The sequence below is a fragment of the Taudactylus pleione genome, unplaced genomic scaffold, assembly GCF_031769625.1.
Source record: "Taudactylus pleione unplaced genomic scaffold, aTauple2 ptg000747l, whole genome shotgun sequence".
NCBI lineage: Eukaryota > Metazoa > Chordata > Amphibia > Anura > Myobatrachidae > Taudactylus > Taudactylus pleione.
In genome coordinates this window covers 793376-806634 of record NW_028285149.1, presented here as the reverse complement: position 1 = coordinate 806634, position 13259 = coordinate 793376, and the positions used below count along the sequence as shown (strand labels likewise).

Sequence of the window (13259 nt, the reverse complement as noted above, 5' to 3'; positions counted from 1 at the left end):
CCGCACCTGCAAGAAAAACTACGCATCTAACGGAATAGCAAGAAACCCGCACCTGCAAGAAAAACTACGCATCTAACGGAATAGCAAGAAACCCGCACCTGCAAGAAAAACTACGCACCTAACAGAATAGCAAGAAACCCGCACCTGCAAGAAAAACTACGCACCTAACAGAATAGCAAGAAACCCGCACCTGCAAGAAAAACTACGCACCTAACAGAATAGCAAGAAACCCGCACCTGCAAGAAAAACTACGCACCTAACAGAATAGCAAGAAACCCGCACCTGCAAGAAAAACTACGCATCTAACAGAATAGCAAGAAACCCGCACCTGCAAGAAAAACTACGCATCTAACAGAATAGCAAGAAACCCGCACCTGCAAGAAAAACTACGCACCTAACAGAATAGCAAGAAACCCGCACCTGCAAGAAAAACTACGCACCTAACAGAATAGCAAGAAACCCGCACCTGCAAGAAAAACTACGCACCTAACAGAATAGCAAGAAACCCGCACCTGCAAGAAAAACTACGCACCTAACAGAATAGCAAGAAACCCGCACCTGCAAGAAAAACAACGCACCTAACAGAATAGCAAGAAACCCGCACCTGCAAGAAAAACTACGCACCTAACAGAATAGCAAGAAACCCGCACCTGCAAGAAAAACTACGCACCTAACAGAATAGCAAGAAACCCGCACCTGCAAGAAAAACTACGCACCTAACAGAATAGCAAGAAACCCGCACCTGCAAGAAAAACTACGCACCTAACAGAATAGCAAGAAACCCGCACCTGCAAGAAAAACTACGCACCTAACAGAATAGCAAGAAACCCGCACCTGCAAGAAAAACTACGCATCTAACGGAATAGCAAGAAACCCGCACCTGCAAGAAAAACTACGCACCTAACGGAATAGCAAGAAACCCGCACCTGCAAGAAAAACTACGCACCTAACGGAATAGCAAGAAACCCGCACCTGCAAGAAAAACTACGCACCTAACGGAATAGCAAGAAACCCGCACCTGCAAGAAAAACTACGCATCTAACAGAATAGCAAGAAACCCGCACCTGCAAGAAAAACTACGCATCTAACAGAATAGCAAGAAACCCGCACCTGCAAGAAAAACTACGCATCTAACAGAATAGCAAGAAACCCGCACCTGCAAGAAAAACTACGCACCTAACAGAATAGCAAGAAACCCGCACCTGCAAGAAAAACTACGCACCTAACAGAATAGCAAGAAACCCGCACCTGCAAGAAAAACTACGCACCTAACAGAATAGCAAGAAACCCGCACCTGCAAGAAAAACTACGCACCTAACAGAATAGCAAGAAACCCGCACCTGCAAGAAAAACTACGCATCTAACAGAATAGCAAGAAACCCGCACCTGCAAGAAAAACTACGCACCTAACAGAATAGCAAGAAACCCGCACCTGCAAGAAAAACTACGCACCTAACAGAATAGCAAGAAACCCGCACCTGCAAGAAAAACTACGCACCTAACAGAATAGCAAGAAACCCGCACCTGCAAGAAAAACTACGCACCTAACAGAATAGCAAGAAACCCGCACCTGCAAGAAAAACAACGCACCTAACAGAATAGCAAGAAACCCGCACCTGCAAGAAAAACTACGCACCTAACAGAATAGCAAGAAACCCGCACCTGCAAGAAAAACTACGCACCTAACAGAATAGCAAGAAACCCGCACCTGCAAGAAAAACTACGCATCTAACAGAATAGCAAGAAACCCGCACCTGCAAGAAAAACTACGCACCTAACAGAATAGCAAGAAACCCGCACCTGCAAGAAAAACTACGCACCTAACAGAATAGCAAGAAACCCGCACCTGCAAGAAAAACTACGCACCTAACAGAATAGCAAGAAACCCGCACCTGCAAGAAAAACTACGCACCTAACAGAATAGCAAGAAACCCGCACCTGCAAGAAAAACTACGCACCTAACAGAATAGCAAGAAACCCGCACCTGCAAGAAAAACTACGCATCTAACAGAATAGCAAGAAACCCGCACCTGCAAGAAAAACTACGCACCTAACAGAATAGCAAGAAACCCGCACCTGCAAGAAAAACTACGCACCTAACAGAATAGCAAGAAACCCGCACCTGCAAGAAAAACTACGCACCTAACAGAATAGCAAGAAACCCGCACCTGCAAGAAAAACTACGCACCTAACAGAATAGCAAGAAACCCGCACCTGCAAGAAAAACAACGCACCTAACAGAATAGCAAGAAACCCGCACCTGCAAGAAAAACAACGCACCTAACAGAATAGCAAGAAACCCGCACCTGCAAGAAAAACTACGCACCTAACAGAATAGCAAGAAACCCGCACCTGCAAGAAAAACAACGCACCTAACAGAATAGCAAGAAACCCGCACCTGCAAGAAAAACTACGCACCTAACAGAATAGCAAGAAACCCGCACCTGCAAGAAAAACTACGCACCTAACAGAATAGCAAGAAACCCGCACCTGCAAGAAAAACAACGCACCTAACAGAATAGCAAGAAACCCGCACCTGCAAGAAAAACTACGCACCTAACAGAATAGCAAGAAACCCGCACCTGCAAGAAAAACAACGCACCTAACAGAATAGCAAGAAACCCGCACCTGCAAGAAAAACAACGCACCTAACAGAATAGCAAGAAACCCACACCTGCAAGAAAAACTACGCACCTAACAGAATAGCAAGAAACCCGCACCTGCAAGAAAAACTACGCACCTAACAGAATAGCAAGAAACCCGCACCTGCAAGAAAAACTACGCACCTAACAGAATAGCAAGAAACCCGCACCTGCAAGAAAAACAACGCACCTAACAGAATAGCAAGAAACCCGCACCTGCAAGAAAAACAACGCACCTAACAGAATAGCAAGAAACCCGCACCTGCAAGAAAAACTACGCACCTAACAGAATAGCAAGAAACCCGCACCTGCAAGAAAAACAACGCACCTAACAGAATAGCAAGAAACCCACACCTGCAAGAAAAACTACGCACCTAACAGAATAGCAAGAAACCCGCACCTGCAAGAAAAACTACGCACCTAACAGAATAGCAAGAAACCCGCACCTGCAAGAAAAACTACGCACCTAACAGAATAGCAAGAAACCCGCACCTGCAAGAAAAACTACGCACCTAACAGAATAGCAAGAAACCCGCACCTGCAAGAAAAACTACGCACCTAACAGAATAGCAAGAAACCCGCACCTGCAAGAAAAACTACGCACCTAACAGAATAGCAAGAAACCCGCACCTGCAAGAAAAACTACGCAGGTGCGGTTTTTCTCTATTCTCCCACACAATTGAATATGCCCCTATAAATAACATAGGAACATTGAAAGGGAAACGTGACTTTTATCTCCTTTATTTAGCAGCTGGCAGATGCAATACAGCAATGGTCAGCTCTAGGTGTAATGCCAGGCACTATGACACAGTCACATACAGCAATGGTCAGCTCTAGGTGTAATGCCAGGCACTATGACACAGTCACATACAGCAATGGTCAGCTCTAGGTGTAAGGCCAGGCACTATGACAGTCACATACAGTAATGGTCAGCTCTAGGCGTAATGCCAGGCACTATGACACAGTCACATACAGCAATGGTCAGCTCTAGGTGTAATGCCAGGCACTATGACACAGTCACATACAGCAATGGTCAGCTTTAGATGTAATGCCAGGCACTATGACACAGTCACATACAGCAATGGTCAGCTCTAGGTGTAATGCCAGGCACTATGACACACTCACATACAGCAATGGTCAGCTCTAGGTGTAATGCCAGGCACTATGACACACTCACATACAGCAATGGTCAGCTCTAGGTGTAATGCCAGGCACTATGACACACTCACATACAGCAATGGTCAGCTCTAGGCGTAATGCCAGGCACTATGACACAGTCACATACAGCAATGGTCAGCTCTAGGTGTAATGCCAGGCACTATGACACAGTCACATACAGCAATGGTCAGCTTTAGGTGTAATGCCAGGCACTATGACACAGTCACATACAGCAATGGTCAGCTTTAGGTGTAATGCCAGGCACTATGACACAGTCACATACAGCAATGGTCAGCTCTAGGTGTAATGCCAGGCACTATGACACACTCACATACAGCAATGGTCAGCTCTAGGTGTAATGCCAGGCACTATGACACAGTCACATACAGCAATGGTCAGCTCTAGGTGTAATGCCAGGCACTATGACACAGTCACATACAGCAATGGTCAGCTCTAGGTGTAATGCCAGGCACTATGACACACTCACATACAGCAATGGTCAGCTCTAGGTGTAATGCCAGGCACTATGACACAGTCACATACAGCAATGGTCAGCTCTAGGTGTAATGCCAGGCACTATGACACAGTCACATACAGCAATGGTCAGCTCTAGGTGTAATGCCAGGCACTATGACAGTCACATACAGTAATGGTCAGCTCTAGGTGTAATGCCAGGCACTATGACACACTCACATACAGCAATGGTCAGCTCTAGGTGTAATGCCAGGCACTATGACACACTCACATACAGCAATGGTCAGCTCTAGGTGTAAGGCCAGGCACTATGACAGTCACATACAGTAATGGTCAGCTCTAGGTGTAATGCCAGGCACTATGACAGTCACATACAGCAATGGTCAGCTCTAGGCGTAATGCCAGGCACTATGACACAGTCACATACAGCAATGGTCAGCTCTAGGTGTAATGCCAGGCACTATGACACAGTCACATACAGCAATGGTCAGCTCTAGGTGTAATGCCAGGCACTATGACACAGTCACATACAGCAATGGTCAGCTCTAGGCGTAATGCCAGGCACTATGACACAGTCACATACAGCAATGGTCAGCTCTAGGTGTAATGCCAGGCACTATGACACACACTGCAGGAATGGAAAGGGCTACAAATAAATACACAGAAAGTAATAAGAAATTGGTTTTATTCCGTCATATACACGTCTTAGAGGATACCAGCCCGAGGTGTTATCAGGGGTAATGTCCGGCACACACTAGTGCCTATAGTGAGCGGGGAGCTGACGGGGAGGTGGCATTGCAGCTACATCAGATGGACCCCGACCTTAGGCTGAGTACAAGCACATTGCTACCTAGGTCCCCCTCCTCTAGCACCCAGGCCAGGGGTCCTGCCGAGTTTTCCGGCTTAGGAAGGAGATCTTGCGCGCCATCTCCGAGTTATAGATGCGTTTACAGGTCTCATATTTTATCCTCCTTTTCTTGACACACGGCTTCTCGTAATAACGTCTCTGCTTCACCTCTTCTAGGATCCCATCGGTGGTCAGGATCCTGTTTGTAAAGACAGACGTGATCAATCTATGGCAGATCCTGAAATAGGATTTGTGTTATCTATAGAGAAAATAAGAATCCCCGATGTGATGGGACTGGGAGCAGTCATGAGAAACGTTACTTTATAGCACCAAGAATGCTCTCTCCACCTTACACCAAATTCTCCCGGACTCCTTTATAAACCGATCACCTCTAAATCTGAGGCCTCAGGTCTAAATATAGCACAAATATTACTCCAGTGTCTGCAAGATGATTCCATACATACAGTAGCTGGCAACCTGCTTTCTACCTGAACATCAAACAACAGAACTGATTATTCCATACATCTGCAGGGATGTAGTTATCAGACCAGCGGACAGTCTGAAACCAGACGCTGAAAGTTCGACACGGGACTTAAGATAGGCGTCAAAATACCGCCGCCCATCTTAGTACAGGGTGGGGGTCGGGGTAGGTAGTATAGCGGGGCTAGCGGTATATTTCGCGGGGGATTAGGCACCACTGGGGGGAGGGGGGTAAGGGACCAAGGAGGGAGGGTTAGGCTACAAGGATACCAACCATTGGGATGCCGCTGTCTGTATTTTGACAGGAGGCATCCCGACTAACGGTGTTATATACCAATTCCTTTCTGCAGACGTCCATAGCGCTGACTGAGGCCCAATGTAAGCAGGAAATTTGGCATTTAAGCAGAATTGCAGCGATGAAAACGATAACAGGAGATATGGTAAGAACTTACCTTTGTTATCTCTGTTTCTACGAAGTCCATAGGGTATAGGCTGGGAACCAAATCCGGGCACCACGCAGTTAAAGCTTTTAGCTCCCAGGATGCACTTGGGTCCACTCTCCCTATAACCCCACCCCCCAAGCCAGGGGCACCTCAGTTTGTAACTAGCCAAAGGCCGGAGGAGGAGAGAAAAAGAGAGAAAACTGGAACACTCAATAACCATACTCACAGAGAAGGAGACGGGAAACCGGTGACCAGTAACACAGCCCATATGAAGCCAGGTGCGTCAGGGCGGGCGCCCTGTGGACCCTATGGACTTCGGAGAAACAGAGATAACAAAGGTAAGTTCTTACCATATCTCTTGTTTTATATTTCAGGGTCCATAGGGGGTCCACAGGGTTGACCTTGGGGATGTCCCAAAGCAGTTCAACCAAGGGTGGGGACGCTCCTGTGCTGAGAGGAGAATCCGTCGCCAAAAAGGAAGCATCCTGAGAGGCAAAGGAAACCAATGCCTAGAACCTTAAACAGGTGTGGACAGAAGACCACGTGGCCGCCTAGTAAGGCAACACAGCCAAGGCGCCACAGCGAGCCGCCCACGAGGGTTACATGGCCCGAGAAAAAACAAGCATCAACAACAGAAAGGCCTACCCCTGGGTAGGCCCCTGAAGAAGACATACGAGCCCATCCAGCCAACATCTGGCTATAGGCCGGCCATCTGTTCCTGTTAAAACCAGAAATCTCAGACCACCAATAAGGAGTCCGATTTCCGTAAGGAACCTGAACGGATCACATAAATCCACAGAGGCCGGACTACTATCAATGAGGCCACACCAGTCGAGAGGACTGGGGACTGAATGGCCATACCATAAGTTCCAGAATAATATGGAACCTAAAAATCACTAAGAAGAAACACAGGGTGAGAGCAACTCACACCCTGACATGATGCCCTCCAGAAGAGGGAGCCACATGAGAACGCTCCCAATTCCGACACTCGAGAGAAAGAGACAGAGCCAAAGCAATAGACCATGTAATGGCTATCACAACCAGCGGTTCCATGGACTGTCCCCGGAGGGAACGAAGAACCACTACTAACTCCCAAGGAGTTCCTAGGGAGGACAAATGGATGCATAATCCAGAAAACACTCCATAGGATGAACTGGATACCAGAGCGGAGCAATTCCATATCTTAATCATACTGACAGTGTAGAGATCCGCACTGACAGGAAGGCCAGGCCGAGGGTGAAACCCAAGCCAGCCGGAAGGAATGCCAGAATATCAGGAAATCCTGGACACCGGAGGATTGTATCGACAGGTACAATACCATAAAAATTATGGCTGCCACAGTTTGTGGTAGGTCCCAGCAAAAGCTGATCCATGTGCTCTAATCATTCCAACGATGACAAAGCCAGTGAAACCGTAAGACCACTATAGGGACGCAGTCAAAGACAAACGACCCAGGCCCAAGGCAAAACCAAGGACCCTGAGATAACAGGTCCGGGCAGTGAAGCATCAGGAATGGAGTATCGATGGAGAGACTCCGAAAATCCAAGTACCCCTGACATCTGGGGCAATCAGGAGCCACCAGCAGGAAAGCATCTCCGTCACGATTGAAACACTACCCTCGAGGAAGAAGGGAGACCGGAGAACACAGGTACTCAAATTGGAAGGACCACTTCACCGACAAAGAGTCACTGAAGGTTGCTTCAGAATCCCCAGAGTTGGACTGTAACACCATAGTGTGATAAAGTCAGAAGGCCAGGAGGGTCACCTCAGGGGGTCCCCCCTGCTCACCAGGAGATGAAACCTCTCTTGGGGAAGAGACTAGTCACCGGGATGCACGTCGTGACGGCTGAGGACTTGAAATGAACGCTGCCGATATGGTCGGGAGGAGACCCTCGGACTATGTCCAAATGTGTGACATACCTGTCATTGCCACCCAACGAACAGTGTTGCTAAAAAGGAAGCCACTGCCCTGACCCTGTTGGACTGAACTTTTTCAGGTTCACCGGGAAACAAGAGTTATGCCAGAGTGAAGGCCCAAGACAGGCTAAAGTTCCAACAAGTTAACTGACAGGGTGGAATCGACAGACGTCCAACTGCACTGAAATGGATGCGAACCCGACACTGTCCTTAGCAAAGAATACCCTGGACGAGATGACCATAGCCACCCGGAAAGGGACCGACTTGCCTCCGGAGAGAGCATCATCGTTTGAACAGTGATCAGACAGAAAAAACTTGTTCCATCTGGAGATAAGCCAATTATGGAATGGCCTGGAATGGTACTGAGCCCATTCCACCCTTCCAAAGGCACTGAATAGTGGACCATGAATCCCAGAGTGTAAAGACATATGTCGACTGTGTAGACATCCATGTACTCCTAATGGAAGAGTGGAGATGCCGTCTTACGCCAGAAGAATTCTCAGATTCTGAGAATCCAGCAGGGCTCCTAGGTGAAGAATACCCAGAGAGGGATGCAGGGAGGACTTTTTCCCCGTTGATTAAAGGTCTGCACCCTGAAGAAGCCACGGTCATCCTGACCTGGCTGTAAAGTACCCCGGCGATCCTGCTAAGAGCAGGAGGCCGTCCAGGTACAGGAGCATTGGGATATACTGAACAGGAGAACTGTCAGAAAATCCAAAACGCTGGTAAACCCCTGTGGGGCTGAGGACAGTCCCAACAGGCAGTGCCCGAAAAATTGTAAGTGCTGTGATACAGCAAACCTCAGTCCATGCTGAGGCAAGGTCTCTGTAAGTACCCGTAGGCACGCGTCCTGTATATCCAGTGATACCATCAAGTCCCCAGGTTCCAAACATAGTATGATGGAGCATAGGGATTGCCTCCTGAGCCCAGGTAGCTTTAGGAACTGGTTCAGGGAATTGAGACAGAGAATAGGCCAAAGAGGACAATTCAGCCACCGCACAAGAAAGAAAGCAGAACAACCAGTCCCTCGCTGAGAAAGTGGGGATGGCCTAATGAGCTCCGCTTACCGCAACAACTTTACAGCTTTCTGGATTTGTTTGGCCCTGTTCGGGTCTGAATAAGGGCCTGCGTACCATCACCTGGAAAGAGGCCGCCTGAGCAAAGAGAGGGCGTACCCTCCTACCCACATAGCCGCGGCAACTTGACACTAGTACCGGACGAACAGAGAAAATCGCCATCTCCCAGTGGTAGGCCTGTCTCGTCAGGCTGAAGATATATCCGTAGGCTCAGAAGCAGGATCGGCTGGCAGTGCAGGCCTGCTTGGTACTGGATATGTTGGCCCTCGTAGAGGCCGACAGTCTACGAAGAAACAGACCTTTAGGCTGACCCAGAGGACAAAAAGACTTAACAGACTTAGTCTGAGGCCTTGTAGTGGGCATAGCTGAAGGCGGTAAACTTGTACTGCCAATGTTACTACAATCCTGTCAAGGTCAGGACCGAACAAGATCTACCCTATAGATGGTATCTGCACCTCTGCATTCCCAGAGCGCAGCCATAGGGTATTACGGAGGATACAGTCGCAGCCGGAACTCTGAAAGTTAGGAGACTGATATCCAATATAGGCATGTCCACCTATGACAACTGCATATATTACGTGAGCGACCAAATACATTTGAACCCCAGACGTGTTGGAGGGGAAAAACATTACAAATGCATCAGCTCAGTATGCAATAGTATTAACCAACCATGCTATCGCCATGGTAGGATGGGTAACAACCCCTGAAAGCAAGTATACTGATTTCAGGCAGAGTTACCACCTACGGATCAGAAGAATCCGACCACGCAGGAATGGGAGGCGTCAACGTCTGAAATCAGACAAGTAACACGCCCATCCACCCCAGGAGGGACTTGTGATGACCCTCAGGGAAATTGGGACAGGAGGCCAAACACTTTGCAATACCTCGTATCTGGCAACAGCCAGAGTCCCGCCATGCGATCCACCCGCTAGTCAGCAACAGAGAACCCGAAGGCATGTAAGACTGAGGGTGTATGATACAGGTGCAGGTCAACATTCACTCTAACCAGAATGGACCTGCTACCAGCCCCAAAGCAGGGATAATAATACCTGAAATAGGCTTCCCTCCGTGTAAGAGCCCAAAACAGTATCCAGTTCACGGCAGAGCCAACTGGGAAGTAACCACAGGGCGTCAACCACGCCAATTTGCGTGTCGTAGAAAACGACATCCACCCAGGGTGGCTGTTGTGGTAATCCCTGCAAGGGGCAAGACAGACTATTGTGGCACCAGGGGGAATTCATATACTGCGAAAAACCCCTGCAGGGAGCGGTAGTCTGTGTCACAGGGGAAGAGAGCAAGAAGCTGCGAGATACCCTGAGATGAGAAGGGCAGTATGGAGAAGTAACCCCAAGTGAGGTACAACAATAGGGCCCGGCCGGCGATCCGCAATTGAGAGGATCCCGAGAAAACAAACCGCCCAAGGGGGTCGTGAAAGGGGCCGGCACCCGATGACGCCACACACAGAACCCTTTATGAAACAAATCCTCCGCACTAACACCTGCAGCACATGGCTTGCAGGATAGTAAAAATGGGTGCAGTATAACGCTCTATCTCCTGGTCAGACATATCTGACCAATCTTGGCGGAAATATTAAGCAGCGCTATACTGGTCCTGACTGATGCCAAAAATTAGCTGCAGGGACCCATTTTCAGCGTATGCAACACACAGTTCCATCTAAAATATGGCAACGTGCAGCACGCAACAGTATGTGACAAACCACACAAATATTAACAAGTATATAAATGTGAGGTCTCAGAACCACCCCAAGTACAGCTGTATTAGGGCAGATAAAGAAAAGGGATAGATATACACTGACAGGTGAGAGAATAAAGTACAGTCAGCACTAGCATAAGTCACATACAATGCAGATATATACATATATACATAAACATGTCATATAATATACTGCACTATTACACTGCATTCAACTGCCCAGATTCAGTGTCTGGGAAGGCTACAGCGCTGTGTACACTGACCTGATGGTGAGGTACGCAGGGGGACTGGACTCACTGCCATCTTCGGAGATTTCTGCTGCACCACAGAGAAATGGCCGCTGGAGACCTCAGAAGAAGAGTGGCCCACGGAGGATGCAGCTCAGCGACGCCAGACTATAAATACTGAAAGGCGCGCTGAGCTGAGGGGAGGAGCCACTGTAACAGGGAAAGCTGTCTCCCCTGGCCGGCTATTAACTTCCCGAGACGCCGGCTCCCAGCACCGATCAGTAAGTCCCTGGTGGTCTAGTGGACACACGGGGTATGGGGGGCCCGCCGCCACCGCCGGCGCCTCCGGTCAGTCCCCAGAGACCGGAGGCACAGGACTGCATATTAAATGCGCGGATCACCGCAAGCGGTGATCCGCGACCTTACCTGCTCCCCGTGGATCCTGTAGCAGTCCTGGGCGCCCGCAGAGTCCGGCTAGTACAGACTCTGGGGTCCTGCTGAGATCCCCAGATCTGTACTGGTGTCAACGCCGGCGGGGTGACGGAGCGGCAGCTTAGACTCCGGCCGGGCACCAACTTAAACTGAGGTGCCTCTGGCTTGGGGGGTGGGGTTATAGGGTGAGTGGACCCAAGTGCATCCTGGGAGCTAAAAGCTTTAACTGCGTGGTGCCCGGATTTGGTTCCCAACCTATACCCCAAGGTCAACCCTGTGGACCCCCTATGGACCCTGAAGTAGAAACTACTGTACCTATACACCTTTTTTGCGCTGTCCCATAGACGGTTTCCCCAGGCTTACAAGACCTTAAATGTTTAGATCTAGCTTGAAAGGGGTTTAGTGTATTATCAGCTGGCATGGGTGTTTTTGGAGATTGTTTTGCTCCTGACCCCCCTAAACCATGGGCAACCAGAGAGAAGATCCGTCCGAACGTTACCTCTCAGTGATTTATTGGAAGACAAACAAGACATCGCCAAAACTTCCCTAGTGTCAGTCAGTACTGGAATCCATGGGAAAGCCTGGAATGTCAGCTTCCCCCTCCTCATCTTTCTATATTAGGCCTGGCTGATCCCACATTTACACTGGGGAGGGTAAGCAGGCTAGGCTGTGGCAGGACCATGATGGCTAGGTTACGCTGGGGAGGCTACGCTGGCTAGGTTACGCTGGGGAGGCTACGCTGGCTAGGTTACGCTGGGGAGGCTACGCTGGCTAGGTTACGCTGGGGAGGCTACGCTGGCTAGGTTACGCTGGGGAGGCTACGCTGGCTAGGTTACGCTGGGGAGGCTACGCTGGCTAGGTTACGCTGGGGAGGCTACGCTGGCTAGGTTACGCTGGGGAGGCTACGCTGGCTAGGTTACGCTGGCTAGGTTACGCTGGGGAGGCTACGCTGGCTAGGTTACGCTGGGGAGGCTACGCTGGCTAGGTTACGCTGGGGAGGCTACGCTGGCTAGGTTACGCTGGGGAGGCTACGCTGGCTAGGTTGCGGGGAGGCTACGCTGGCTAGGTTGCGGGGAGGCTACGCTGGCTAGGTTGCGGGGAGGCTACGCTGGCTAGGTTGCGGGGAGGCTACGCTGGCTAGGTTGCGGGGAGGCTACGCTGGCTAGGTTGCGGGGAGGCTACGCTGGCTAGGTTGCGGGGAGGCTACGCTGGCTAGGTTGCAGCAATCTTAAACTGCCCTGGTTTTGCCGAGGCTGTAGGCAGGTTATGCTGGTGAGGCAAGTACCCTTATTATGCACATGCTCTGGAACAGGCCATTTATTGTTACTTTGTAGACTGAGGGGGCCTATTCATGATAATTCTCAAACACTGATAATTAACATTCTAATTTGTTGTGGAATCAGGAGCAACTCATCATTGCTCTGGTGCAGAGACAGCTGATCGGAAATCATCTGTCCCCGCGAGTGACTTCACCGCTCCTTTTCAGAGCACAAGTGACCCGGCGTCCGATCCAAACGGATCCCTCTTCGCAACTCGGACCTCCTAAGGGAAGGAGTGGGTTGCGATTCACATTAGGTAAGGCGTTCTGTGCGCCTTTGGCTGTAAAAATCCACAATGTTAGGATCACCTCTCTCAAAGTCGCGTGTTCAGCCGGTAATAGTGGAAATCGGGCGAGGTTGGTTAGCAGTAGGGTGTAATGTCCTCACACTGCGGACACTTCTGAGGTGGTTTATGTGAAGTGCCGAAGCTTGCGGCTGTGGAGCATGTACCGGCGTCCCGGTTTGATGTGCCGGGTCGCTCCGCAGTCAATGCCACCCGAGAGGCGAGATCACATTACAAATTTGGGACCA

At 49.6% G+C, this 13259-nt stretch overlaps 1 protein-coding gene across 6 annotated transcripts in view; it reads right to left on the bottom strand.

The window, feature by feature from the left end:
- Positions 1-4942: 4942 nt before the first annotated feature.
- The window catches only part of MRPS21 (mitochondrial ribosomal protein S21), a 32525-nt gene continuing 24208 nt past the window's right edge, over positions 4943-13259 (bottom strand). For all 6 annotated transcript variants that reach the window (XM_088457216.1, XM_088457220.1, XM_088457218.1 and 3 more), the window contains one exon: positions 4943-5320. In XM_088457216.1, coding sequence (XP_088313342.1) covers positions 5140-5320 — 181 coding nt within the window. In that variant the 3' untranslated portion in view covers positions 4943-5139. The remainder of the gene's footprint in view (positions 5321-13259) is intronic.